This window comes from Scyliorhinus torazame, chromosome 21 (assembly GCF_047496885.1).
Source record: "Scyliorhinus torazame isolate Kashiwa2021f chromosome 21, sScyTor2.1, whole genome shotgun sequence".
In the NCBI taxonomy this organism is placed as follows: Eukaryota; Metazoa; Chordata; class Chondrichthyes; order Carcharhiniformes; family Scyliorhinidae; genus Scyliorhinus; species Scyliorhinus torazame.
Window position 1 is genome coordinate 12,197,919 of NC_092727.1, and position 27,633 is coordinate 12,225,551.

At 48.9% G+C, this 27,633-nt stretch overlaps 1 protein-coding gene across 6 annotated transcripts in view; it reads left to right on the plus strand.

Moving 5' to 3' along the window:
• LOC140398169 (centrosomal protein of 164 kDa-like) overlaps positions 1-27,633 on the plus strand; it is a 321,180-nt gene that overhangs the window by 121,320 nt on the left and 172,227 nt on the right. For all 6 annotated transcript variants that reach the window (XM_072486508.1, XM_072486509.1, XM_072486510.1 and 3 more), the window contains 3 exons: positions 14,781-14,948; positions 17,662-17,775; positions 21,397-21,474. In XM_072486508.1, the coding sequence (XP_072342609.1) occupies positions 14,781-14,948; positions 17,662-17,775; positions 21,397-21,474 (360 nt within the window). The remainder of the gene's footprint in view (positions 1-14,780; positions 14,949-17,661; positions 17,776-21,396; positions 21,475-27,633) is intronic.

Genomic DNA, 27,633 nt, shown 5'->3' on the forward strand with positions numbered 1-27,633 from the left:
AGTGCCACACTTACAATCAATTAACCATTGCAATGTCTATGTTTCTGAATGGGATTTATAATGCATGTCTTAATTGTTGAAGGGTTAAAGTATTTGCACACTAAATCGATTCACGTATTTGTATAATTTACTTTAATTGATTCAATTCAATATAATAAATAAGCCTTTTCTATCCGTTCTTCCCAGCATTTTCAATTTCAAAAATGTGACCCTCTCTTGGCCATTCACCATTCGCTGGTGCAGAAAGCACTGTGGGAGCAGAACAGTGTTTTTGTTACTTTACTGAGAGGAAGTGGTTATCTTTAGCTCCTCTTGTTTATGATTTGAATAAGATGAGGGCATTACATATTTGGCTGTTGGAAGCATGTTTCCTTCCACTTGTACAATGGATTGATGTGTCAATCCCTATGCCAGATATATACTCCATATTTTTAAAAAATGTTTCAAATTGCTCATTTTACTGAGCAAATTTTCAGACTTCATTTGGATAATTCTGCACTCACCACTACATCACTCATCAAATAAAGTATTTGCTTATTTGACAGAGGAGGAACCTCTAACAGGGTTTAATGTAACTCAGTAAGTCATTTCCAAAACGATGGTTCTGCAATTTGAAGATTGAGAAAAGTTCTTTCCTTCAGCGATGCTGCAAATGAGGTTGGGCTTGTTTTATCTCTGGGATCCGAATTTGAATCTAGCCAGACTGCTGGGATGTAAGTCTCTTCTCCTGCAAGACTCCTGTATCACAGGAGTTTGGGCACGCACAATCCAGTTCACAGTTCACACAATTGGCCATCTCACTTGGAGAGAGCCGCAAATAGACTTAGAAAGTGGATGGTTCCCTGACTCTGATATTGTGACAGAATGGGGGAGCTTTTACCCTGTAATAAAAGCAGAAAATGCTAGAAACACGCAGCAGGTCTGGCACCATCTGCGGAGAAAGAAACAGAGATAATATATCGCGATTGCTTCAGAGCTTTTTTCTGTACTCGACCAGTGCTTGACTTTTACACTATTAGTCCAAACTGAGAAATTGCCAATTTCCCACCACTGCCCTGCCTTACTGTGAGTAAATTTGGAGAAAGTCCTGCACAGGCAATTTCGTAAATGGGTTTAGTGTATTTTTTAATTCAAATCTATAGACAAAACCTTTGTCAATAAATTGCAGTTTGGATCTTGCATTCCAGAAGAAGCAAGCTCTCAAAATTATAGCCCATAATTTTGCTAATGTATGTAAGCACCCTGCTTGGGCTGGAAGTCCATGGATTCTTATTAATGAATCTCTTGGTTGCCATAGTCCTCATTAACCAAGCTAGAACATAAAGGTATCATATGATTAATATTTGGCAAGAGGATAAGATTAATAATAAGCAGAAGAGTATAGCTTACAGAAACACACTTACAGGCAGTGAGATAATACTGCATTTCTTTTCCACTTCAACTGAGGCCAGCAAAATCAAACTGGAGCTTGAATCTCAGCATGATAATACACATGATATGTGTGTACATCATTGTACTCTAATCCTCATGGACTTGTAATTAGTTGATAAATGCGAAGACTGGGTTTAATGTTGCACAATATATCGGAAGTCCTGAGTAACAAGGAATGGCTGCAGGGCACTAATCTCACTGGAGAGTTCCAGTCAGACACTGCAGGAGCAAAAGTTTGAGTGATTTATTATCTCGTAAACTCAGCAATGAGACTATAGATTAGAAATTACGGTTGGTAAAACTGTAATTAATTACATTGCTCTGTCTACTATTCTGAATACTTTTACAGACTGAAGTGCTGTGCCACATCATACGAGTTCATGGTGTATTTGTCAGCTAATATTGTTGACAGTAATTTATAGCGTTAAAGCTCCCCTGATAACCTAGTTAGTGGTACCTTGTGTACCAATAAGCCACGCAGTCCAGGAGGTTCCAGAAGGAGGTTGGTTTAGCACACTGGGCTAAATTGCTGGTTTGTAATGCAGAACACGGCAGCAGCGCGGGTTCAATTCCCGTACCGGCCTCCCCGAACAGGCGACTAGGCTTTTCACAGTAACTTCATTGAAGCCTACTTGTGACAATAAGCGATTATTATTATCATTATTGAACATCTCAGAAAGGGCCAGCTGTTTGCACAATCCAGTTGAAATGAATGACCCTGGGGAAAAATGAGCCAGCATTTCTGCACCTAACTGATTTACCCTTTCTGTAAAGTGCATTTGGGTAAATACTGAGTGAAGGCAAGATCCTGCTTTGCTATGGCCGAGTTGCTTCCCGGCATTCTCTGGCCTGGCCTATGCATGAAAACCTTTGATATAGATGTGAAATGTTAATTAAAATAGGAGCAGTTACATGTGAACAATGGGAACAAGTTGCAAGAAGGAAGTTGATGTTGTGAAGCACTGGAATGACGTTTTAGGTTAGGTGATGGAGGCAACATTCTGGAATCTTTCCAGACATGCTGGGATTGGGAGGAGAAATGTAGATTTCTGTGCCTGACTGGCTGAATGACCTCTCATCTGTGGCTGCCGTTCTGAGGAACCTAAATGGGGGACTGGAAGGTTCTTGGTGCGCATTGCATTGTATTGAAAGAAGAGTTATGATGCCTTTCCCAGCATTAGAGGGGAGGTGAAGAAACGATGGGCGAAATTCTCCATTATCGGCGGAATGTCCGCCGATCGGCGCAAAAAACGGCGCAAATCCCACTTGCGTCACGTCATAAAAATGGGCCGATAGTCTGCGGCCCGAAATGGGCTAGCAGCGACGTAACGGGATCCGCGCTTGCGCAGTGGTTCACGCCGTGCAGCGTCATACGCGCTGCACGGCGTGACGGCTCATAAGGCCGCGCAGAACCCCCCCACCCGACCGGAACAGCCGACCGCAACACCCGACTTGATGGCTGGCCGTCGCTCAGCCCCGAGGTTCGAATCACGCGATGTGGAGGCGCTCCTGGACGCGGTGGAGCAGAGGAGGGACGCCCTGTATCCCGGGCACGGCCGCAGAGTTGCCCCACGCCACAGCCGGCGTCTGTGGAGGGAGGTGGCAGAGGCCGTCACCGCTGTGGCCCTAACACCACGGACAGGCACCCAGTGCCACAAGAAGGTGAACGACCTCGTCAGAGCAGGCAGGGTGAGCCTCCCCGTATCCCCCATATCCCCCCTCCCCCATATCCCCCATATCCCCCCCTCCCCATATCCCCCCTCCCCCATATCCCCCCTCCCCCATATCCCCCCCTCCCCCATATCCCCCATATTCCCCCCTCCCCCATATCCCCCATATCCCCCCTCCCCCATATCCCCCCTCCCCCATATCCCCCTCCCCCATATCCCCCCCTCCCCATATCCCCCATATCCCCCCCTCCCCCATATCCCCCCTCCCCCATATCCCCCCTCCCCCATATCCTCCCCTCCCCCATATCCCCCATATTCCCCCCTCCCCCATATCCCCCTCCCCCATATCCCCCCCTCCCCCATATCCCCCCTCCCCCATATCCCCCCTCCCCCATATCCCCCCTCCCCATATCCCCCATATTCCCCGCTCCCCCATATCCCCCCTCCCCATATCCCCCCCTCCCCCATATCCCCAAGTGAATCCAGCCCTAACCTTAACCTCTGCAATGCACGCGCAACCGATGGCGTGCATTCATATACCTGCCTAACACTGTTGCCTTTTACCCCTGCCACCACCCCCCCCAGGAGAAGCGCGCACACAACAATAGGGAGCATGTGAGGACTGGAGGAGGGCCCGCTGATGAGAGGCCACTGACCGTACACGAGGAAAGGGCCCTGGAACTGGCTGGCGGACCTGAGGACCGGGAGGTTGCTGATGCAGAGGTCGGGGCCCCACGAGCAAGTGAGCCACCAACAGCCCGTCCCCATATCCCCCCTCCCCTATATCCCCCTCCCCCGTATCACCTGATCACTGCCTGATGTCTAACCATGCATGATTCATTGTGTATCGCAGGACCAAACGTCCAGGCACCCATCCCCGCAGATGCAGACCGCCCGCAGGATGCCCCTCGGAGACCACAGGAGACGGAGAGACCCGCACCCTCCAGCATGCGACGCCCGCAGGATGCCCCTCGGAGACCACGGGAGACGGAGAGACCCGAACCCTCCAGCATGCGACGCCCGCAGGATGCCCCTCGGAGACCACGGGAGACGGAGAGACCCGAACCCTCCAGCATGCGACGCCCGCAGGATGCCCCTCGGAGACCACGGGAGACGGAGAGACCCGAACCCTCCAGCATGCGACGCCCGCAGGATGCCCCTCGGAGACCACGGGAGACGGAGAGACCCGGACCCTCCAGCATGCGACGCCCGCAGGATGCCTCTCGCACACCACGGGAGACGGAGAGACCTGGAGCAACAGGGAGACGACACCCCCGTCACGTGCGGGAGCGTCCACCCAGCGATGAGGGGGGCAGCCACAGGCCCCCGTCACATCCGAGCCAGGACACCACTACCCAGGACACCACTATCCAGGACACCCCTACCCGGGACACCACTATCCAGGACACCCCTACCTGGGACACCACTACCCAGGACACCCCTACCCGGGACACCACTACCCGGGACAGCACTACCCGGGACAGCACTACCCGGGACAGCACTACCCAGGACACCCCTACCCGGGAAGACGAAATACCGGACAGTGACTCAGAGTGGATGGGTGGAGACGAACCCCCACCCCAAAGTGCCATGGACTCAGAGTGGGACGAAGAGCACGACACAACGCCACTGCTGTCACCAACACCCTCCACCATCGCAGAAACACTCACCACGGTTGGGCACTTTAGTGATGAGGCGTCTGGTACACTCACTGGTGCGCACAACACAGCCGTCCCGGTACAGCAGGTGGAGGTAGGAGCAGCAGAGGGACCGGGCGGTCGGAAGGCAGCCCAGGCCAAGCGAACATCTGCCGCCCAGATGGATCCCGGGTTCCTGCAGTTACCACACCCACACATAGATCCGATGCAACCACCGACACGGAGACGAGCGAATAGGGTGACGGGTGGCTTGCGGCGGCTGCGGTCGCAGGTGGAGGAGTCCACCCGCGTCCAGGAGCTGGGAGTGGTCCCGGTCATGCGTGCCACCCAGGCTGACACCGCACGGGTGGCGTCCGCGGTGGAGGCAATGGGTGCGACGGTGTCAGACATGGGGAACGGTTTGCGAGGCCTGGGGCCTTCCGTGCAGGCGGCGTCTGTGGCCCAGGAAATGGCTGCCCTCTCACAGGAGGCCATGAGCCAGTGCCAGCGCCAGATGGCAGAGGCGCTCAACGCCATAGCCCAGTCTCAGCAGGCCATGGCCCAGTCTCAGCAGGCCATGGCCCAGTCTCAGCAGGCCATAGCCCAGTCTCTGCAGGCCATGGCCCAGTCTCTGCAGGCCATGGCCCAGTCTCAGCAGGCCATCGTTGAGGGCATCGGCGCCAGTGGCCATGTGCGAGCTGGCGTCGCACTGTCGCAGACAGGGTTCGACAACCCCCTGGGCTCCATGGCTGCAAACCTGCAGACCCCTGTCGATACCAGCACGGGCCTCCAGGACTGGCAGCGCCAGATGTCGGGGGCGCGTCGGATGGCCAGTCCGTTCGCATCCCCCACCCATGTAGAGGCCTGGGGGCCATCGGGCACCCCGAGGGAGGAGGAGGTGGTGTGGTCCATCCCGGCTCCCTCTGTAGGGGAGGTCCCGGTACACCGCGACACCTCGGACTCCCCCCCTTCCGTCCCAGGTGCATCGGGTGGGCAACGGGCAGGACAGGCTGGCAGCTCGCTATCCCAGTTGCCCGGGCCGCAGCCTGGCCCATCTAGGCCAGGACGCCCCAGGAAACGGCCGCCAAAGGGATCCAGTGTCAGAGGGCAGGAATCACAGGAGTCCACCTCCAGTTCTGCTGTACCGTCTGGGGAACCACGTAGACGTAGTCAAAGGGCCCGTAAGGCCAAACAATTAGACACTGAGTAAGTTGGCACGGGTGCAGGGCACAGATGAGTTTTAGGGGCTAGGGCACGTGCATGAACTCCTTTGGTTATTAAAGTCAATGTTACACCTACCGAAGCTGCCTTTGTGCTCTGTCCAAAGTGTGCGGGGGTGTCATGTACGTTGAGCGCAAGTGTGTGTGTGAGGGGTGGTCTTACCTCAGCCCCAGGTGAGTCTGCCCCCTTCCCCCTGGGCCGCCATCAACATCCCCCGGGCAGAGGACGGGACCGTGCGCTGCAGTGTCACAGCCGCATGCAGGGATGGTCCGGGTGGATGGTGGTACTGTGGCCATGGGTCAGACATAGTCCAACGATGTAGAGCCAGGAGCTCATTGGAGGCGGGTTGTCATCATTCTCCATGGCCTGCGATAGACACGCGTCCACCCGCAACTGGGTGAGCCCGGCCCGTTGTGCCGCCGGTGGATCGGCAATTGGGGGTGGGGGGGTGGTGTGCATGCGGGTGGGGTGTGTGGGGTTGGGGAGGGGGGTGAGGGTGCTGGGTGGGTGGATGGGTGGGGGGTGTGGGTGGTCGGCTGTTGTCATGGTGTGCGGTCTGTGGCCATACTACCCGATTCCCACGCCCATCTAGTCAGTGAAGCGGGCGTCTATCAGTCTGTCCCGTGCCCGCTGGGCCAGCCGGTAACGGTGGACAGCCACCCGCCTGTGTCTACCCCGTCTGCCCTGACCATTGCCCCCATCCCCCTCATCTGGGGAGGACTGGGCCTCTTCCTGCTGCTCCTCCACTCCGCCCTCCTCTGCCTGCGGCACATCGCCCCTCTGCTGGGCTATGTTGTGCAGGACGCAGCACACCACAATGATGCGGCCGACCCTATCTGACCGATACTGGAGGGCGCCCCCAGAGAGGTCCAGGCACCTGAAACGCATCTTCAGCACGCCAAAGCACCTCTCGATCACTCCCCTTGTCGCTACATGGGCATCATTGTAGCGGTTCTCCGCCTCATTGCGTGGCCTCCGTATAGGCGTCATCAGCCACGATCGCAATGGGTAGCCCCTGTCGCCCAGCAACCAGCCCCTCAGCCGGGGATGGCGTCCCTCGTACATGCCGGGGATGGATGACCGCGACAACACGAATGAGTCGTGTACACTGCCTGGGTGACGGGCGCAGACGTGCAGGATCATCATGCGGTGGTCGCAGACCACCTGTACGTTCATTGAATAGGTCCCCTTCCTATTAGTGAACACGGCCCTGTTCTCTGCAGGTGGCCGCACGGCGACGTGCATCCCATCGATCGCGCCCTGGACCATGGGGAACCCGGCAACGGCAGAGAAGCCCACGGCCCGGGCATCTTGGCTGGCCCGGTCCACGGGGAAGCGGATGTAGCGGTGCGCCATGGCATAAAGGGCATCTGTCACTGCCCGGATGCACCGATGCACCGATGTCTGCGATATGCCGGACAGGTCCCCACTCGGTGCCTGGAATGACCCCGTTGCATAAAAGTTCAGGGCCACCGTAACCTTGACGGACACGGGGAGAGGGTGTCCCCCGCCAGTGCCACGCGGTGACAGGTGTGCCAGCAGGTGGCAGATGTGTGCCACGGTTTCCCGGCTCATCCGGAGTCTCCTCCTGCATTCCCGGTCCGTGAGGTCCTGGTATGATTGCCGGGGCCGGTACACACGGGGCGCCCTCGGGTGCCTCCGTTGCCGTGGGGCCGCGACGTCCTCCTCCCCCTCCTCGTCCTGTCGGTCAGGTGTCCCTCCAGCCTGGGCGGCTGCCGCCTGCCCCTCTGCGGCAGCCTGCGCCGCCTCTCTGGCACGCTCCTCCTCCTCCTCCTCCTCATCCAGGGCAACATAGACATGAGCGGCTGCCACCACGGCGGCCAACATCGCTGGATGGTCTGAAAACATGACGGCCTGGTGGGGGGGAGGGGAACGACGACATGTCATCATTGCCCATATCCCCTCCTCCCCCCAGCCAGGTGGCATGGACCGCATGGGTCCAACTGTTGGAGGCTGGCACCTGGCCAGGTGGACCAACTCATTTGCCCTCCCATCACCCACCCCGGCACGGACCCCCCCCCCAACCTCCACCCCGGCACGGACCCCCCCCCCCCAACCTCCACCCCGGCACGGACCCCCTCCCCAACCTCCACCCCGGCACGGAACCCCCCCCCCCCCAACCTCCACCCCGGCACGGACCAACCCCCAACCTCCACCCCGGCACGGACCCCCCCCCCAACCTCCACCCCGGCTCGGACCCCCCCCCCAACCCCCAACCTCCACCCCGGCACGGACCCCCCCCCCCAACCTCCACCCCGGCACGGACCCCCCCCCCCCAACCTCCACCCCGGCACGGACCCCCCCCCCCAACCTCCACCCCGGCACGGACCCCCTCCCCAACCTCCACCCCGGCACGGACCCCCTCCCCCAACCTCCACCCCGGCACGGACCCCCCCCCCAACCTCCACCCCGGCACGGACCCCCTCCCCAACCTCCACCCCGGCACGGACCCCCCCCCAACCCCCAACCTCCACCCCGGCACGGACCCCCTCCCCAACCTCCACCCCGGCACGGACCCCCCCCAACCTCCACCCCGGCACGGACCCCCTCCCCAACCTCCACCCCGGCACGGACCCCCCCCCCAACCTCCACCCCGGCACGGACCCCCTCCCCAACCTCCACCCCGGCACGGACCCCCTCCCCAACCTCCACCCCGGCACGGACCCCCTCCCCCAACCTCCACCCCGGCACGGACCCCCCCCCCAACCTCCACCCCGGCACGGACCCCCTCCCCAACCTCCACCCCGGCACGGACCCCCCCCAACCCCCAACCTCCACCCCGGCACGGACCCCCTCCCCAACCTCCACCCCGGCACGGACCCCCCCCCCCCAACCTCCACCCCGGCACGGACCCCCTCCCCAACCTCCACCCCGGCACGGACCCCCCCCCCAACCTCCACCCCGGCACGGACCCCCTCCCCAACCTCCACCCCGGCACGGACCCCCTCCCCAACCTCCACCCCGGCACGGACCCCCCCCCCAACCTCCACCCCGGCACGGACCCCCTCCCGGCACTCCCCCGGAGCCCAGCCTACTCTAACCACCCCCCCCCCCCCCCGCCGCACACACACAAGCCGAGACACACCTCTCCTCAGGCAATCAGTCTGCGGCCACGCCATTTCCTGCCCAGAGCCAACCCCCCAGGCCGTCACTCACCTCCTCGCTGGTCGGCGTGAGCCTGGAGCACCGGGTCACGCCGATGAAAAGGAGGTTTGATTCACGTCGACGTGAACGGTCATCACGTCGACGGGACTTCGGCCCATCCGGAAGGGAGAATATCGGCTGGCCGAAAATCGGCTGCCTTGCGCAGACCCGTGACATTCTCCGCGGCAGCGGCGCCATTAACGCCCCTCCGACTTTTCTCCCTTCGGAGACTTCGGCGGGGGCGGGATTCACGGCGGCCAACGGCCATTCTCCGACCCGGCGGGGGGTCGGAGAATGACGCCCATTATTTCACCCAGAAGGTAGGGTCTGGAACTCACTGCCTGAAAGGGTGATTGAGGCAAAAACCTTTACCCCACATTTAAAAAGTACCTGGATATCAATTTGAAGAACTGTGACCTGCAGGGCACCTAGTGTAGTGAGGTGGGGATTAGGCGGAGTAGGAATGAATACAATAGGTTGAACGGCCTCCTTTTGTGTTATAGGTTTCTATGATTCTATAAATCATTTCCGCTTTGTACTTCATGTTTTCCCTCTTTCACCCTTTAAAGAGCTGATGATCCCTGATTCTCACCCAAGCTGCCTTTTATTTTCGTATGTAAGCCCAGGCAATGAATGCTGCTGAACAATTCCACCCTTGAAGGCACGATAGCAAAACCTGATCGTGGCTTCTCCAGCTCTGCACTTTGTAGATGTGATAGCTGACTGCCAGTGTTATTCCCCACAAACTCAAAAGGAATGAGGCTGCTCCTCCGATCTCAATTGCCACCTCCCATCTGAAGACTCCTAACTCCAATCAGAGGTTGAACTTCCACATATTTAATTCTGCACCAACACTACTTCGAGAAATAAATGAAGTCACTCTTTATTGTTTGAGGGAGATGTATTTTGAGCTGGTGGTTTTCCACTGCAGCAGTTGCTATGCCAACCTCAATGTCCAGCTTCATTTAGCCGACTCATAATCATGTCCTAATGTGCAGATTACTTAATATTTTCTAAATTAATAGAAAATTACACGTGTGTAAAATATTCAAAACAAATTTCAGAAAGTCTGCCACACAAAATACTGTACTGCAGTATTTTAATGGATTGAGTCTGCAGCTGAGTAATACATTGCTCACACTTTTAATTAATGATCAAACCTTCTAACTCCATCCTTCTCTAAATTTACATGCATTTATCTAGGTTATACACGTGTGAGGAATACTTTTAAAAAATGGAAAATAGTACTTTAGGTCCCCCAGTTATAGCTGAGCCACACAGACCACAAAAGCCTCAGTCCCTGTCTGTACTGAGGCAGCAATGGGGGAGTAAATGCTGTCGTTAGGATCAGTACCTCCAGATTAGGGAGAGGGAAATTGAAGAGCAATTCTGCTGCTGCCTGCCATCCGGTGAGCACTGCCAGAAATGCACATGGAGGTATGTCAGATAAAAGCATGATCAGGTTTAGTTCTGATTCCCCTTTTTCCTATGTTTGAACAGCCTGCTGTTTCTTGCCATCATGATTTCACATGAAGAATTGTCATTGATGCAAGGTACCAAATGATAATTGGTGCAATTGGCAGGATATCTCAGCAAGAAGCTAATACCTTTGGGGAAGGGGGGCATGCATAGGAGCAAATTGGCGAGCACTGAGTTAGCAAATTGATGTTCCAATGTGGTGGGCAAATCGAGCAGTATATTTGGTTTGTAATCACGTAATGGAATTATTCTCATAAAATCTAGATATCCATTGGGCTATGAGGTGAGGCCTGTGGTTTCTCCACAAAGGTGCAGCATGAAAATCCTTTTTGTGTCGACTTGGAGAGGCGTTTGAAGCAGAATAGTCAGTATAGCTCCGTATCACCCTTCTTTCTGTCAATAATGGGAATTATGATGATCTGGACGCGGGGGAAGAAGGAAATGCCATTACTGTGGGGACCAAAGGGGGAAAAAAGTGCAGATCTGAAACATCATTAAAGAAGTTTATGCAAACATATTTGACTATCAGTTTGTGAATAATGAGGTGTTGAAGTGACCCATTTAGATGATCAATTAGTAGATTAACATTTGCAAAGATTAGAAATTGAGACCATTGATCTGTTGCATAAGTGAACATTCTGGAACAACACACTGGAAAAACACTGTTCGGCTGGATTCTCCATTGCCCGATCCCCATAGAGCCTATCACTAACACCGTTTCCCGATACGGCGGAGAATGGAGTGTCAGCCGAAAAATCGATTGGTGCTGGGCGGGAATCCCGTTCTGATGCTCTGGTCCCCCGCCAGAGAGCAACGCGCACCACACAGGCATTGCCCCCCCAACCAGACCCGGCCACAGGTAACTGTCTGTGTGGAGTTTGCACATTCGCCCAGTGCCTGTGTGGGTCCCACCCCCACAACCCAAAGATGTGGAGGTTAGGTGGATTGGCCACATTGCCCCTTAATTAGAAAAATAAATATTGGGTACTTTAAATTTATTAAAACAAAACATTTTTGCACCAGCAGTTCAATCTGCCTCTAACCTCTGTCTCACAGGTGTGAAGGATGGGCTGGGCTGGGTGTGCGGAGGGCTGGGTGGGCCGGAGACGGGGTGGGTGTGCAGCGGCTTGTGGGCGGGAGATGGTTCCCATGACCAGTGTGAGGCGGCCCTAGATCACATGTTAGGCAGCCAGCCAGGGCTCCAGGCCGAGGTCTTCCTGGAGACCATCCTCATCCTCCTCATCAAATGAGGCCTGCCGTTCTTCCTCCTCTTCCTCAGAATGTCGCCCCGCTGCTGTGCGAAGTTATAAAGTACGCATCAGGCCACCACAATGCTGGAGTCCCTCCAGGTGCTATATTGGAGCACCCCACCAGAGCGGTCCAGGCACCAAAAGCACACCATGAGCATACCGATGTACCACTCAATGACACTCCCGGTTGCTGTAATGGCATTGTTCTCTGCTTTGGTCTGGGGCTTCCCCACAGGCGCCATTAGCCATGACCTCAGTGGGTAACCCCCATTGCCCACAGCGAACCCCTCACCGGGTCTTGTTCAGAAGGGGGTGGTTGAATCTCTGCCCCACCCTTGGGAAGAAGGTGTCCCTCCTCTCCTCGGCGGTGTCCAGCATTTGGTCGCTCTCCGACTCCAGGAACCTTGGAGCAGGTCTTTTAGCTGCCATTTTCTTGGCTGGTATGACAGTCTGTGCTGAGTGGGGTTCTTAAAAGTTGCTCCAGCTTGTCAGGTTCTGAACGAGAATCCCAACCCCAATGAATCCGATGCCAGCGGGGCTGGGAATCAGGTGGGCTGCACATGGGCAGCATGTTGGCTTATTTGCACGCCATGGATCTTTCCTGGCCGGCGCTCCTAGTGGGAGTGCACAATTCCTGCAATTCTACACCGGTGACAGCAAGTTTGTCTTCAGAACAGAGAATCCAGCCCGTTTTTTATACATGGCCTTCAATTCTTCCTTCTCCATTTCATAATCAAAAGTTTGTTAAAAAATAATTGAACATGCCAGTAATCCAAAACAACAGCAGAAAATATTGGAAACACTCCACAAGTTAGTGGAGAGAACAAATTAACTAACATTTGGATTTTCTCACTATATTATTGTTCCTGATCATGGATTGATGGGTACACACATTTGCAGCCAGCCCACCTTATGTATCTATCAGCATAGACCTCTTTTTGTGCTTGTAATAATGTACAGAGTTCCAATTCTGGAAGTTGAATTTTAAGTATGTCAAGTGTGTGGGCAGGAATGTGCAAACACTAACTAGATAATCAATACGAAGTCTTACAACACCAGGTTAAAGTCCAACAGGTTTGTTTCGATGTCACTAGCTTTCGGAGCACTGCTCCTTCCTCAGGTGAATGAAGAGGTCTGTTCCAGTAACACATATATAGACAAATTCAAAGATGCCAAACAATGCTAGGAATGCGGGCATTAGCAGGTGATTAAATCTTTACAGATCCAGAGATGGGGTAACCCCAGGTTAAAGAGGTGTGAATTGTCTCAAGCCGGGACAGTTGGTAGGATTTCACAGGCCAGATGGTGGGGGATGAATGTAATGTGACATGAATCCCAGGTCCTGGTTGAGGCCGCACTCATGTGTGCGGAACTTGGCTATAAGTTTCTGCTCGGCGATTCTGCGTTGTCGCGGGTCCTGAAGGCCGCCTTGGAGAACGCTTACCCGGAGATCAGAGGCTGAATGCCCTTGACTGCTGAAGTGTTCCCCGACTGGAAGGGAACATTCCTGCCTGGTGATTGTTGCGCGATGTCCGTTCATTCGTTGTCGCAGCGTCTGCATGGTCTCGCCAATGTACCACGCTTCGGGACATCCTTTCCTGCAGCGTATGAGGTAGACAACGTTGGCCGAGTTGTCCAACGTTGTCTACCTCATGCGCTGCAGGAAAGGATGTCCCGAAGCGTGGTACATTGGCGAGACCATGCAGACGCTGCGACAACGAATGAACGGACATCGCGCAACAATCACCAGGCAGGAATGTTCCCTTCCAGTCGGGGAACACTTCAGCAGTCAAGGGCATTCAGCCTCTGATCTCCGGGTAAGCGTTCTCCAAGGGGGCCTTCAGGACCCGCGACAACGCAGAATCGCCGAGCAGAAACTTATAGCCAAGTTCCGCACACATGAGTGCGGCCTCAACCGGGACCTGGGATTCATGTCACATTACATTCATCCCCCACCATCTGGCCTGTGAAATCCTACCAACTGTCCTGGCTTGAGGCAATTCACACCTCTTTAACCTGGGGTTACCCCATCTCTGGATCTGTAAAGATTTAATCACCTGCTAATGCCCGCATTCCTAGCATTGTTTGGCATCTTTGAATTTGTCTATATATGTGTTTCTGGAACAGACCTCTTCATTCACCTGAGGAAGGAGCAGTGCTCCGAAAGCTAGTGACATCGAAACAAACCTGTTGGACTTTAACCTGGTGTTGTAAGACTTCGTACTGTGCTCACCCCAGTCCAACGCCGGCATCTCCACATCATAGATAATCAATGGGTAGCTTTGGTTTCCAGAAGATCCAACATATTCCTCAAGCACTCTTGGGCTTGATTTGATGCCACGCTGGCATTGTTATCTCATGCAGTGACATTCCAAGCAATCTGACACAGCGTGCTCTGGAGATTTCCCACTCAGCCCTCAGACCAGACCAGAACCCAGTTTCAGAATTCTACATCAGTGCTGAAGGTGCAGTATAAATGCACCTTTAAAGGCAGGATCAGGCTCTGCTCGGATTTCTCCATATGGTTGAATAACCTTCTAACGTCCACTGTCTGCACCCTTTAAATAATGGGCATTGGATGGGGTCTTGGAAGTTGGCCTGTGCACTTAGAATTGTATCCCAGCTAAAGTTAGCACCTTCATGCAAAGGTGGGAGAAATTTCAAGAAAAGAGTGAAAATTAGTTTTTGCAGGTTTAACACAAATCTTCAATTGAAGTTTTGGCATGGACTTGCTGGGCCAAATGGCATCCTGCTTTGCTACATTGACTGAGAAATAAGTGGAGGATTTATTTCTTTTAATAACATTCTCACGTCAATACATGTTTGGCACAAAATAAACTGTTCTATAAGTAACAGCGGGTCAAATCTTTGCTTTTAAAATTGTGATAACATTGTGAAACCCATGTTTTTATCTCTGTCTTTCTCAGGTACAGGGTTTACCACAAACTCTTGTCCAGGCACCTCAAGGAGGCCTTGCTCCCTTACGTGGCCTTGGAGAGGTCCCAGCTAGTACACTCTATGGTTCATTGGCCAATACATCTGGAACCACTGCGGGACTAATGAAGAGTTCTCTAGGAAGCTCTAACACTTTCAGGGTAATAGGAACTTTGGTTTATACAAAAAGCTGAATTTATTTCACCCCCATAATTTCAACTCGTAATTGACTATGCATGTACCCATAATAAGACAAGAATCCAGCAGATGAATGATTAAACATTAAATGTACTAGCCCCATCTTTTTTCGTTTCAGCCTGGTAATGGATGAAAAATAGTTGGAAGGTCAGGACTGCATCTCAAAACCAAGTGGTTGCAGTCTTGGTTTTATCCATTTCTGTTTTATATTAAATTTCCTTCCATTACCCTGTTAACATTCTCCTATTCCCTAATTGTGCAGGCACTCTCTCAGGTGCCAGTCACATTCAGATAGCTCCTTATGGCCCATTCATGTATGAGGTTGGACATTGAGCATTAGCAGATATTTTACACAATATGCATCTTCCAGGATATTGAAAATAGAATCCTTGCTGATTTGACCTGATCTATCTTGGAGGCTTATTATAGCAAGCCATTCAAGTGAGGCTCACTATCTCAGCACCAAGAAGGGAGTAGACTTTCATGCTCAACATGGCTCAGATATTCACCTTCTTCATTAACATTGTCCATTTGACCTCGACCCTTCCAATTTAATAATCTGATCACAGTTCCATTTTTTAAAATTAGTATATTCTTATTTAAGTTCTAAATATTAATGATCACATCAGGGGTCCTTGCATCGGTTGTGGAATCCTACCGTGTGAGAAAGCTGAATGAAGAGACGCAATGGAAATGGTACACTAAACCGTGATACGTACTGTTGATTTAGGTTTCCTTAGATGGTCAACATCAAGCTTGTGAAGGTCAAGGTCACGTTTAGGGAAAACGGGCAGCGCGGTAGCACAGTGGTTAGCACTGCTGCCGCACAACGCTGAGGACATGGGTCGATCCCGGCCCCGGGTCACTGTCGTGTGGAGTTTGCACATTCTCCCCGTGTCTGCATGGGTCTCACCCCCACAACCCAAAAAGATGTGCAGGGTAGGTGGATTGGCTACACTAAACTGTCCCTTAATTAAAAAAAAACGTTTAGGGAAAACACCAGGCAGTTTTTTTTTCTTTGCGCAGATTGCAAGTGTGGTTGTGACCAAGATGCTGCATTTACTGAATAAACATCTGGATGCTGAAATGGAAATGTGATCAGATTATTAAATTGGAAGGTTTGAGATCAAATGGGCCAAAGAGCATTTTTCTCCAGCAGAACTGTATGAAGTGTGCATAGTACAAGCATTTCAGACACTGGCCATTACGCTTAAAGTGAAATCCTGGTGACGCAGCTGAAGACGTTCTAAAATGATCTGCTCAATATGAGAAACAACAAATGGCTTCTGGAGATGGGAGGCCTCCAATTTGCTGCTGGCGTTTCTGTTGCTATTTTATGAAATATTCAGCAGAAATGCCAAGACTGCTGACACTGCTATTGTTCCTCACCTCTGGATTTCCACTTAGTCACACTCTCCTAAATATATGATTGGTATAGTTTCAGTACAAAGAACTACAGGGCCGACGCTGCCACCAGATGTGAATTTACATGTTTTGAATGTAAATGTAACTTATTTTCTGGTACAAAAGGTGAAGTCACATGGGATCAGAGGTGAGCTGGCAAGATGGATACAGAACTGACTCGTTCATAGAAGACAGTGGGTAGCGGCGGAAGGATGTTTTTCTTAATGGAAGGCTGTGACTAGTGGTGTTCCGCAGGGACCTTTGTTGTTCGTAGTATATATAAATGTTTTGGTGGAAAATGTAGCTGGTCTGATTAGTAAGTTTGCGGACGACACACGGATTTGTGGAGTTGTGGATAGTGAGGAGGATCGTCAAAAGATAGAGATCAGTTGGAGACTTGGGTAGAGAAATGGCAGATGGAGTTTAATCCGGACAAATGTGAGGTAATACATTCTGGAAGGCCAAATACAGATGGGAATTCTACAGTAAATGGCAGAACCCTTAGGAGTATTGACAGGCACAGAGATCGGGGCATACAGGTCCACAGATCACTGCAAGTGGCAACGCAGCTGGATAAGGTTGTCAAGAAGGCAAGCTGCCCTTCACCGGTAGGGGCATTGAGTATAAAAATTAGCAAGTCATGCTGCAGCTGTACAGAACCTTAGTTAGGCCACATTTGGAATATTGCGTACGATTCTGGTCGCCACACTACCAGAAGGATGTGGATGCTTTGGCGAGGGTACAGAAGAGGTTTACCAGGATGTTGCCTGATTTGGAGAGTATTAGCTATGAGAAGAAATTGGATAAACTCAGATTGTTTTCACTGGATTGAAGGAGGTTGAGGGATGACCTGATAGAGGTCTACAAACTAAGAGTGGCATGTACAAAGTGGATAGTCAGAATCTTTTTCCCAAGATGGAAAAGTCAATTACTAGGGGACATAGATTTAAGGTGCGAGGGGAACAGTTTAGAGGAGATGTGCGAGGCAAGTTTATTTACACAAATGGTGACGAGTGCCTTGAACGCGCTGCCGGGGGAGGTGGTGGAAGCAGATATGATAACGATACTTAAGAGGCATCTTGACGAATGAATGAATAGGCTGGGAGTAGAGGGGTACGGACCCCGGAAGTGCAGAAGGTTTTAGTTTAGACAGGCATCATGATCAGTGCAGGCTTGCAGGGCCGATGGGCCTGTTCCTGTGCTGTACTGTTCTTTGTTCCTTATATTTCAGCAAGTTGTTACATGTTTAATAACCATTTGCTTTCTTGAAAGATCCCTAAAACGGGCGGCCTCACATCAACTCTTTTGGGAGAAAAGCACGAAGGGAAGATATCCATGAACCTAGCAGACTTCAGTGACGATGATGAGGACCTAAGTGGAGAGAAGGTAGATATGGAAGTTCAGTAGTTATGATACGGAACGGGATTGCCATCACACAATGGCAAGCTGTGCAATATGTTATGAATATGTAATTTCATGATTCATATGTTTTAGGGATGTAATTTGTAGTTTTGAGAATTGAATTTTTAAATGTAGGATAGGCGGAAAAAAGCTGACTTCGAAAAATTCGTAAATGTCTCCATGATTATTATCATTCAAGGGATAGTCCATTTTTACTTAAAGAGATCAAAAATGGAAGTGTGAAAACACTAAACAATGGATAACCCCTTTTGAGTCTTGGCAGAGAAGAGGGCCGGGTTTCTCCCTTCTGGGGACTAAGTCCCCACGCTGGCGGGAGAATCGGCGCCAACCACTCTGGCGTCAACAGCCCCCGAAAGTGCGCAATTCTCCGCACTTTCGGGGTGGACGCCGGAGGGATTGGCGCCGCTCCATCCCGCGCCAAAGGGACGGGCGAGTTTGTGCATGCGCCGAAGCGCCGGTGTGATCTCGCGCATGCGCAGACCAGCTGGCGTATTTTGGCGCATGCACGGGGGTTCTCTGCTCTGCGCCGGCCATGGCGGAGGCCTACAGGGGCCGGCGCAGAAGGAAGAAGTGCCCTCACGGAACTAGCCCGCCCGCAGATCGGTGGGACCCGATCGCGGGCCTGGCCACCGTGGGGGCCCCCCCAGGGTCGGATTCCCCCGCACCCCCGAGGATCGCCCCAGCCGGCTTACCTGCCAGGTCCCGCCGGTACGTTAGTTGAGTGATTCACGCCGGCAGGACTGGTCAAAAACGGACGGCCGCTTGGCCCATCGGGGCCCGGAGAATCGCCGGGGGGTGGGGGGGTGGATGCTGCCAACAGCCCCCGACTGGCGTGGCGTGAGTCCCGCCCTCACCCAAAAAACACCGCCGGAGAATACGGCACCCGGCGGCGGGGCGGGATTCGCGCCGCCCCCCGGGTGTTCTCCGACCCGGCGGGGGCTTGGAGAATCCCGCCTCAAATTTCCACAGTTGTCTTCATAAGGAGTTCAATTTATTCATCTGGGTCCTTGATCAAAGAAAGGTTTAGAAGAATCAGGTAAAGTATCTATATATTTTCCAGACCATGGACCAGTTCAAAATCAAAGTCAATTAATTGAAATTTATATCTGGGACATATCAGGTGCTCCACATTGCTGTGGGGATATATTGTAGGGCAGCAGTCTTTAGTTTTGCGTTTAACTGTGTGTTTTTCTCACTGAAAGAGAAGTCAGCTTGGAAAGCTGTGGGAAGGCAATGGTGTATCTTCTGGCAGCCAGGACAAGAAGCATAGAGGCCTTTAGGAACCGGGGTATTTCCTACATTGAAGTCACGATGCAGAAATTACGAGTGGCGCCCAGTCTCTGAATTAAATGTCACACAAGAGCAGAAGAATAAAACGCAGGAGTTGACCATTTAATCTCTCGAGCCTGGTCCACCATTTGATACGATCATGGCTGATCTGATTGATCCCTCGATAAGGACTCTCGGGCCTTAACTCTGCCTAATAATGCCTTCCACAACCCTTGATTTCCTTTTCGAACAAAAATATATCTAATTCCGCCTTTAATATATTCAGTGTTCTTTGGGAAAGAGAATTCCACAGACTAATCATCCTGTGGGAGAAAGCAGTACTCCTTGTCTCCAGTCATAAATGGGAGACTTCGAAGGCTAGATTCTCCAGTCCCCCAGCCATGTGTTTCTCGGTGGCGTGCTGTTCGCTGGTGCTGGGATTCTATACTCCCACCGCTTGACAATGGGATTTCCCATTGAAGCCAACCCACACCAGGAAACCTGCGGGTGGGGGTGCGCTACCAGTGGGAAGATAGAATTCCAACGGCATGATAATTCTGGCCCTAATTTTTGAACTGTAGGCCCTAGACTTTCCCTCAGGGGGGATCGTCCTCTATCAGCATCCATCCCATCAATTCCCCTCAGGATCGGGTATGTTTCAATAAGATCACCTCAACCAAAATTCCTCAGGAATTTCAAATTGTCAGATCTACATAGTAAAGCTGGTGGTTGAGATCTGCAGCGTGATCCACGCAGAGCGGGAGAGAGCTCTATAAGTCTAAGTGCCAAAACTATTGAGTGGAATTAAAAACAGAACAGGTAGTGGTCTGTTAGATTTTCTGGTTTGAAGAATAAGGATTTGCAAACTTTTGTGTTAAATTCGTTGTACTTGCTTTGCTTAATTCTTGTACAGTAAAAGTTTTTGTTTAAACGGTGAAACCTTGTGGTGTGGTTCTTTGAGAAAATAACTGAAAAGTTTATCAAAAGAAGTTGAATTTCTATTTCTTAACGTTAATGGCCTCCCTTGAGATTATAACAATTTAAATTGTATGAATCAGGTAATTAATGAACTGCCGCAAAACAATCACCATGGAAGTGACTAGAATGCCATTAAAAAGCCCAGCTCTTTCATCGAGTGCTTCAGGGAAGGGAGCCCACCACCCCTATCCAAGCTGATAGGTTTAGAAACTTTCAATTCACATTTAATAATATAAATATGTTGATAAAAACGAATCAAGGAAAAAACACTGAAAAACTACATATGACTCGAGTTCTACATTGTGTAGATGATTATTAATGCCATATGAAGTGGCCAAACCAGTTTTAAAACCAATTTACCCATGGAAAGGACCACTGTCACGCAGGCAATCCAGGATGGGTACAAGGTGCAGCTTTGCCAATATAGTGCTTTTTTAAAAAAACAGGTCAGATTTAGTGGTTACATAGAAGCTGGCGGTCAAACTATAACCTTTGTCCCCAATAGGGTCTCCGTGGGGTTCCCAGGAAGGTCATATGACTGACACTGCATGTTAGCAAAATGCCTTCAAAATTCTGTGTTCAATCTTTCTTCAGCGTTTTTTCCTTGATTCGTTGATTTATCAACATATTTATATTATTAAATGTGAATTGAAAGTTTCTAAACCTATCCTTTGTATAGCAATACTCTTTTCCACCTGCCAATATTTGCAAGAGCTGCCTGGGAATATGTGAGTCTTTGGAAGGAGCCGACCACATGAAAAAAATTAAAAGCCATTGCTCTATTCTCATCTGTCTTCTTTTGAAAAATTGTTGAAAATAACTAGCAATCTAAGAAAACCCAGAGTTAGGTTCTGTGCCACACATAGACAGTCGGTCTTTATTCATTTTGCCATTGAACCATGTGACAACAAGAACCTTGATCAGGCAGCTCTTATGAAAATTGGATTGTTGCATGATTCTGAATATTAATATCGTATATATTATTTATGCGGTATGGGTTGATAGGCCTTAAGATGGCATTTGTCGACAAAAATAGCATCTGTGCTGCTGATTTCATGAAAAAGTGATTTGACTGTTACTGCTTAGTTCCTTATCTTTGTTATTGCACCAGAGAGCACTTACTTCACCTGATACACCGTTTGATGGCATATTTCACTCAACAAAGACATTATAGTTTAATAGGAACTCTGATAAATGTAATGTAAATCTCTGCTTGGACATGGCGTTGGTATGGAATTTCTGGCAGCTTGTTAAGCAGTGGGGACAGGGGGTAGAAAGGGTCTTTGAGGACTTGCGAGTTAATGATTAATATTGTACAAATCATTTTTTCTTCCACAGAGTGCTCCTGATACTGCTCAGCTCCTGAAAAACCTGCACATAGATGTGGGCACTCTGGGTGATGGTTTTGAATATGAGGTATGAAGGTTTTCTTTATGAATATCTACTCTACTCATTAAGAAATAAATAAAATTGGACCATTTTTCCACAAACCTAAGTTTTTATTGTTAAGTAAAATGGTATGATTTTAAAATTGCAGCCCTCACAAATTCAGTCTAAGGAACCCTCAGGACATAAGAGAGCTGAGGATGATTGCCGTTGGGCGTGGAGCCTGAACGTTTAATTTATTGACAGCATGGTAATGACATCTAACGCGTTTATAAGATGATCCTCATTCTACCTCGTTTCTACCAATTCTGACTCTGATCCCATTCACGATCAGGTTTCTTGTACAATAAGTACATTATTAATCTGTGACAAAAATAGGTCACAAATGGTGAATTTGTAAAGATTGCATACAACTTGAACTGTAAATGAGAAACCAATGACTGGCAATGTTACAAGACAATAATTTACTTCAGCAGTTCTGACAGCATTTTAAACCACAGGAGCACTACTTGATTGCTTTATAAAAGTCAACAAAACAGCAAGTCTGAGTTGCTGCTTTCAACCTGTTGGAAGACATTTTGTCATTTTTATAACAATGTAGACTGACAATCCTGATGATGTAAAGTTGCTTCTTTGTACTAAAAAAACTTGTAACAATCAAAGTTGAATTAAGCAATGATTATACCGATTGAGAACTGTGTGCTAAAAAGAATTCAGATAAGTTGAATTAAGTGCTCTGAATTAAAAGTAGACTAGCTTTTCTAAAACCTGTTAATGTTTTTAAAATTAATTGTATGTTAGGTGTGCTGAGTTCACTAGAGATGTACATTAAAAGGTAATAATGGAAATAATAATTATATAGGAGCTGAACACTAGCTTGACTTAATGATACTGTGTTCCTGGATTTTTATTTGTTCCCCAGGAGCTGATTACTGGCAAATACACTGGTGATAATTATTCTAGCTATTAATTATAGAAGATTATTGTCTATTGAACCATTTTATTCAAAAACTGTGGAAGAATTACATTATCAAATGGAGGTAAATACTTAAAAAGTTAAGATAAAAATTCTTGAACTGCAGGATCGTTCATTGAAAACAAAGTGGATTTTAAAACTAATTAGATGCAAAGGCTTTCTTCATTTTATGAATATGCAAGTGTTTCCCTACAGTAAATGGACAGTTATCTGCAGTGATTTCTCTTTCTCTCCCATTGACAAATTTGCAAACAGTAGAAATTATAGTTTTGGACCAAGTGTTTTCAGTAGAGGGCAGTAAACCGCATTCAAGAATAGCTGACCACATCTGGCAAAAACTTAACCCAAACAGCTTTGATAGTATAACATATGTTGTTTCTGCTGCTTCTCATAACAAATGAAGAACAGTGTCCCATCACAATCAATATACTTTTGCTGTAACGTACAGTTAATTATTATTTTAATTTAAAGTTTTTTTTGCTTTAACAGCTGTCAGGCTGCCTGCTGCCCATGGCTGACCATCATGGCGGCTGCTCTGTCTGTGACACCATCTTCATATGTCATTTGCTTGCAGGAACCGTCTGACCAGTTCTGTGACCATTGGACCTGGATTATTTGACACTGTGACTATCTGATTACATTCAGATGGCTCCCATGACACTACTTTGAAGGAAAGCAGGGGAGTTGTCCCTTGTGCCCTGGCACGACTTGACCCTAAATCATAGGAACAGATTATCTGGTCATTATCATTGTGTTGTTTGTGGGAACCTGCTGCGCACAACTTGGCTGCCGCGTTTCCTTATTCATGACAGTGACTGGCAGCACGGTGGCGCCGTGGTTAACACTCACGGCGCCGAGGTCCCAGGTTCGATTGCGGCTCTGGGTCACTGTCCGTGTGGAGTTTGCACATTCTCCCCGTGTTTGCGTGGGTTTCACCCCCACAACCCAAAAGATGTGCAGGGTAGGTGGATTTGCCACGCTAAATTGCCCCTTAATTGGAAAAAATAAATTGGGTACTTTAAATTTATGAAGAAAAGAAAAACAAAATTACAGTGACTACATTTCAAAAGTACTTCATTGATTATAAAAGTGCTTAGAGACATCTGATAGTCATGAAAAGTGCTATATAAATGCAAGTGTTTCTTAAATGTGTGTGTGTATATATATATATGTAGCACCATTGTTCATTTCATAAAATAAGTACACTGTTTTAAGAATTAGTGCATCTGAAGTATAGATGATCGTGATAAACCAATTGAGCTCCGTTGTTCTGTGCATGAGATAATTTGATCCCTTCAACGTGTTCTTGCTTTATAAAACATTTTAGTTTGTATCTTGTCCTACATATACTTCTATAACTCCATCTTCTCCCCTTTTGTCCTCATTTGTATTGCTGCTGCATGCTAAGCTTTGAAAGATGGCCTGCTTTGAAATAGCAGAGTGCAAGTGTGTCTAAAGGGGAAAGAAATTGTAGGGGAGTACCCTTTACTTACAACAATTCCTTACCAAACGTATAAGATCTTGAGGGATATTGACACGGTGGATTGTGGAGAGGATGGGGGCGATTCTCCAAAATGGAGAAGTGTCCGTGCCGTCGTGAATGCCGCCGCGTTTCACGACGGCGCGAAACGGACACGGGGACGACCGATTCTGTCCCCCACAGGGGGCCAGCACGGCGCTGGAGCAGTTCACGCCGCTCCAGCCTCCCTTCCCGGTGCCAAAAGGGTGCTGCGCCAACCCGCGCATGCGCCGATCCCCATCGGAGCACCCCCCCCCCCCCCCCCCCACAGCCCAGTGCGGGGCTCGGAGAATCGCCCCCCCGATGTTTCCTCATGTGGGATAATCTAGAACTAGGGGGCCACTGTTTAAAAAATAAGGGGTCATCCATTTAAAATGGAGATGAGGCGGAAAAAATTCTGTGAGTGTTGTGTGTCTTTGGAACTCTCTCCCTGAAAAGGTGGTGGAAGCAGAGTCTTTGAATATTTTCAAGGCAGAGGTGGATAGATTCCTGGTAAGCAAGGGAATGATAGGTTATCAGGGATAGGTAAGATGCATATTTGAGGTTACTATCAGATCAACCATGATCCTATTAAATGGCGGGACAGGCTCGAGAGGCTTAATGTCTTACTCCTGCTCCTCGTTCACATATTTTTTAAGTGTTATTTTTATGCCCAGGACGGCGATTCAAGAGAAATGCCAGTCTCCTTGGCTAGCGCCTGTGCTGTTACTAATAGTGCCACTTGCATCTTGGAGCAGCTGTACTGAAAACAATAGCAGATGTGACTAATTTTGTTGCATTTCTCCCCAAATTAAAAATTGTTCTTATTCCTGACAATGAATTTAGCTAGCTTCCCTCCTTCTAATCGCTTCTGTAGCCTGATTCTGCCATGCCTTGTTTGTTGAGGTGATATTCAGAAACCATGCTACCAACTGTATATTCTTCACCTCCAGCCAGAATCTTAAATGCCCCTCTTGGAATGGTGCTGGGGTTCTTTTGGACACATAGAAATGCTCTGAGTCAGTGGCAGTATGGAGTGGCAGAAGAGAGTTTGGAACATGAGGATTTGAGTAAAATGTATATTTTCTTCTAAAAGTCAACCCAAATTTTGCTAAGCTGGGTGTAGGCACACATAACCAATGCAGTGTCCAGACAGTTGTGTAAACCAGACAAGTTGCATCCACTAACATAGGCATTTTTAATTGGGTTGTTTGGACAGAATTACAGGTTTATCCGGATAAGCCTCCTGCCCAACCAGCACATTTGTCGCTGAGCTTTCTGGCTTTCAGAGAGTTGATGAGGTTCAGAAAAGTGTCAATTAGTCGATCGGTTTAAGGAGGATGGGGCGAGATTTGTTGTATAGAGTTAGATTGAAAAGGCACCAGTACCTGGAGAGTGGCTTGTTGTTTCTTTGGTCATCAGTGCTTCTAATCAAGCATCATTTGTTTGACAAAGATTCCTTTTGGTTAGATTGTTCAGATAAATAGTGAGTGCAATCATAGCTCCAGTATAATAGAAATGCCGAGAAGGCTTGAAAGACTTTGGAATCAGGGAGGATTAATTCTCACAGAATCTTTTATTTTAATATGCAGTATAATACTTTAACCCTTTCAGAAGATTTCCTGTCAGTAGAAATCTCCCTGAAAATTACTTGTTTTATCCCAGTCACAGTTATAGAATCAGGTCTATAGAATTTTTAAAAAATAATCTTTATTGTCACAAGTAGGCTTACATTAACACTGCAATGAAGTTACTGTGAAAAGCCCCTAGTCGCCACATTCCGGCGCCTGTTCGGGTACACTGAGGAAGAATACAGAATGTCCAATTCACCTAACAAACATGTATTTCGGGACTTGTGAGAGGAAACCGGAGCACCTGGAGGAAACCCACGCAGACACGAGGAGAACGCGCAGACTCCGCACAGACAGTGACCCAAGCCAGGAATCGAACCTGGGACGCTGGTGCTGTGAAGCAACAATGCTAACCACTGTGCTACCATGTCACCCATGAGCAAACTGCACTGTATAGTATTGACCTTTATAATTCTAGAAGTGTTGACCATTCCAATTTGCATACAAGACCTCAAATTTCTGAGATATACTTTTTTTAAAAATAATTTGATATGCTGAAGGACCAGGATCAATCGTAGGTCAACAAGAACAGGTGTGGTATTGGTTATGGGCAGTAAAACTGGGGATAAACTGAAACTTTTAGTGGGTGAAGAATGGTGGACCTGTCAATAGAATATTGGTGTACTTAAATCTGGAGATGCCGAAGGTACAAAGGATGGTACAAAGGATGGTTACAGTATGAGGTGGGCATGGTACAGTCAGAGGTGATGTTACAGAGTTGGAAGTACATGGGGCTTGCAGTAAGTCTGAATCTCATTCATGAAGCCTCCAAGCCTTAACCCAATCAGGCAGTATATAAACTCTTGGGTTTTATTGAGTTTCTAACCACAATGGCAGACAGGGACTGTGTACAGTCTATAAGGTTCCTCATTTTAATTGTTATCTACAAACTCATTGTCCTACAAGTCCCACTAAAGAGGATGGTTAAACCCCGGAAAGACTGTTGCAGATGAGTGTCTGTTGTTAGGGGAGCAGGCGGAAGAGGGTAGCAGGGAGGAAGAGAGTGGGAGCAGGGGGTAGAGGAAGAGGGTAGCAGTGAGGAAGAGAGGGGGAGCAGGAGGTAGAGGATGAGGGTAGCAGTGAGGAAGAGAGGGGGAGCAGGAGGTAGAGGATGAGGGTAGCAGGGAGGTAGAGAGGGGGAGCAGGAGGTAGAGGATGAGGGTGACAGGGAGAAAGAGAGGGAATTGGGAGAAGGTCTGTTATCTCGTTCAATTGTGCTGTCTTTTTTTTAAAGTGGCTTGATGCACTGCACATCTTGGACTTTGGAAAATTCTAATGGGAAAGTGCCTTTCGAGAAATCATTATACATTTAAGAGACCATTAACATTCTGAAATATGTAAATCAGCATGGAAATGAACATCTAATATTCAAAGGGATTGCCATTATGATTCTGAAACGGACTTGTATGATTGAGCCTGCCAATTTGTACCTGTGAGAATCTTGTGTTACTTAAATTGCTTTCCTATAGAAAAAGGCAGCTGTTGAGAAGTGAAAATCAAAACAGCATTTTGTGTGGCTACTGATAGGATGTAATATTTAGTCAGTTTCCAGTGTATGATTTAAGATACCAGTCTAATGAAGGCATTTCAGATGATGTAAACAAGAGCAAAACCGATGATGTTTAACTGTAATTTGAATCAAAGATGAGTTTTTTTTTAACATGCACTATGAAGTTTATTGGAATTGATTTGTTCTTCTTCCTTCCACTAAAGGTGGCTGTCTTGGCAATACCAGTGCCCAATTGTGCTTGGTGCTGGATATCAAATAATACACACACCAAAGGACTAATGATTACGACTGAATTGTTTTATGTTTATCATATAATCCATCTACAAATGATTACTAAGTATTAATTTCGGGAGTGATTACATGGGGGTAATGTTATTGAGGTATTCTGAATAACCTTGCAAAGCATGAAACTAATCCGTTCATGACTATCAGTCACCTGAATCCTGAGATAATATGAATAACAATAGTTCACAGAAGCTCAATTTTGGGTTTTTTTTCTGACAGCAGCTGTATTTTCCCTGGGTCTTTTTTTTTTATCTCCCTATTCTTTTATGTTCTGAACACATTGGTCCAT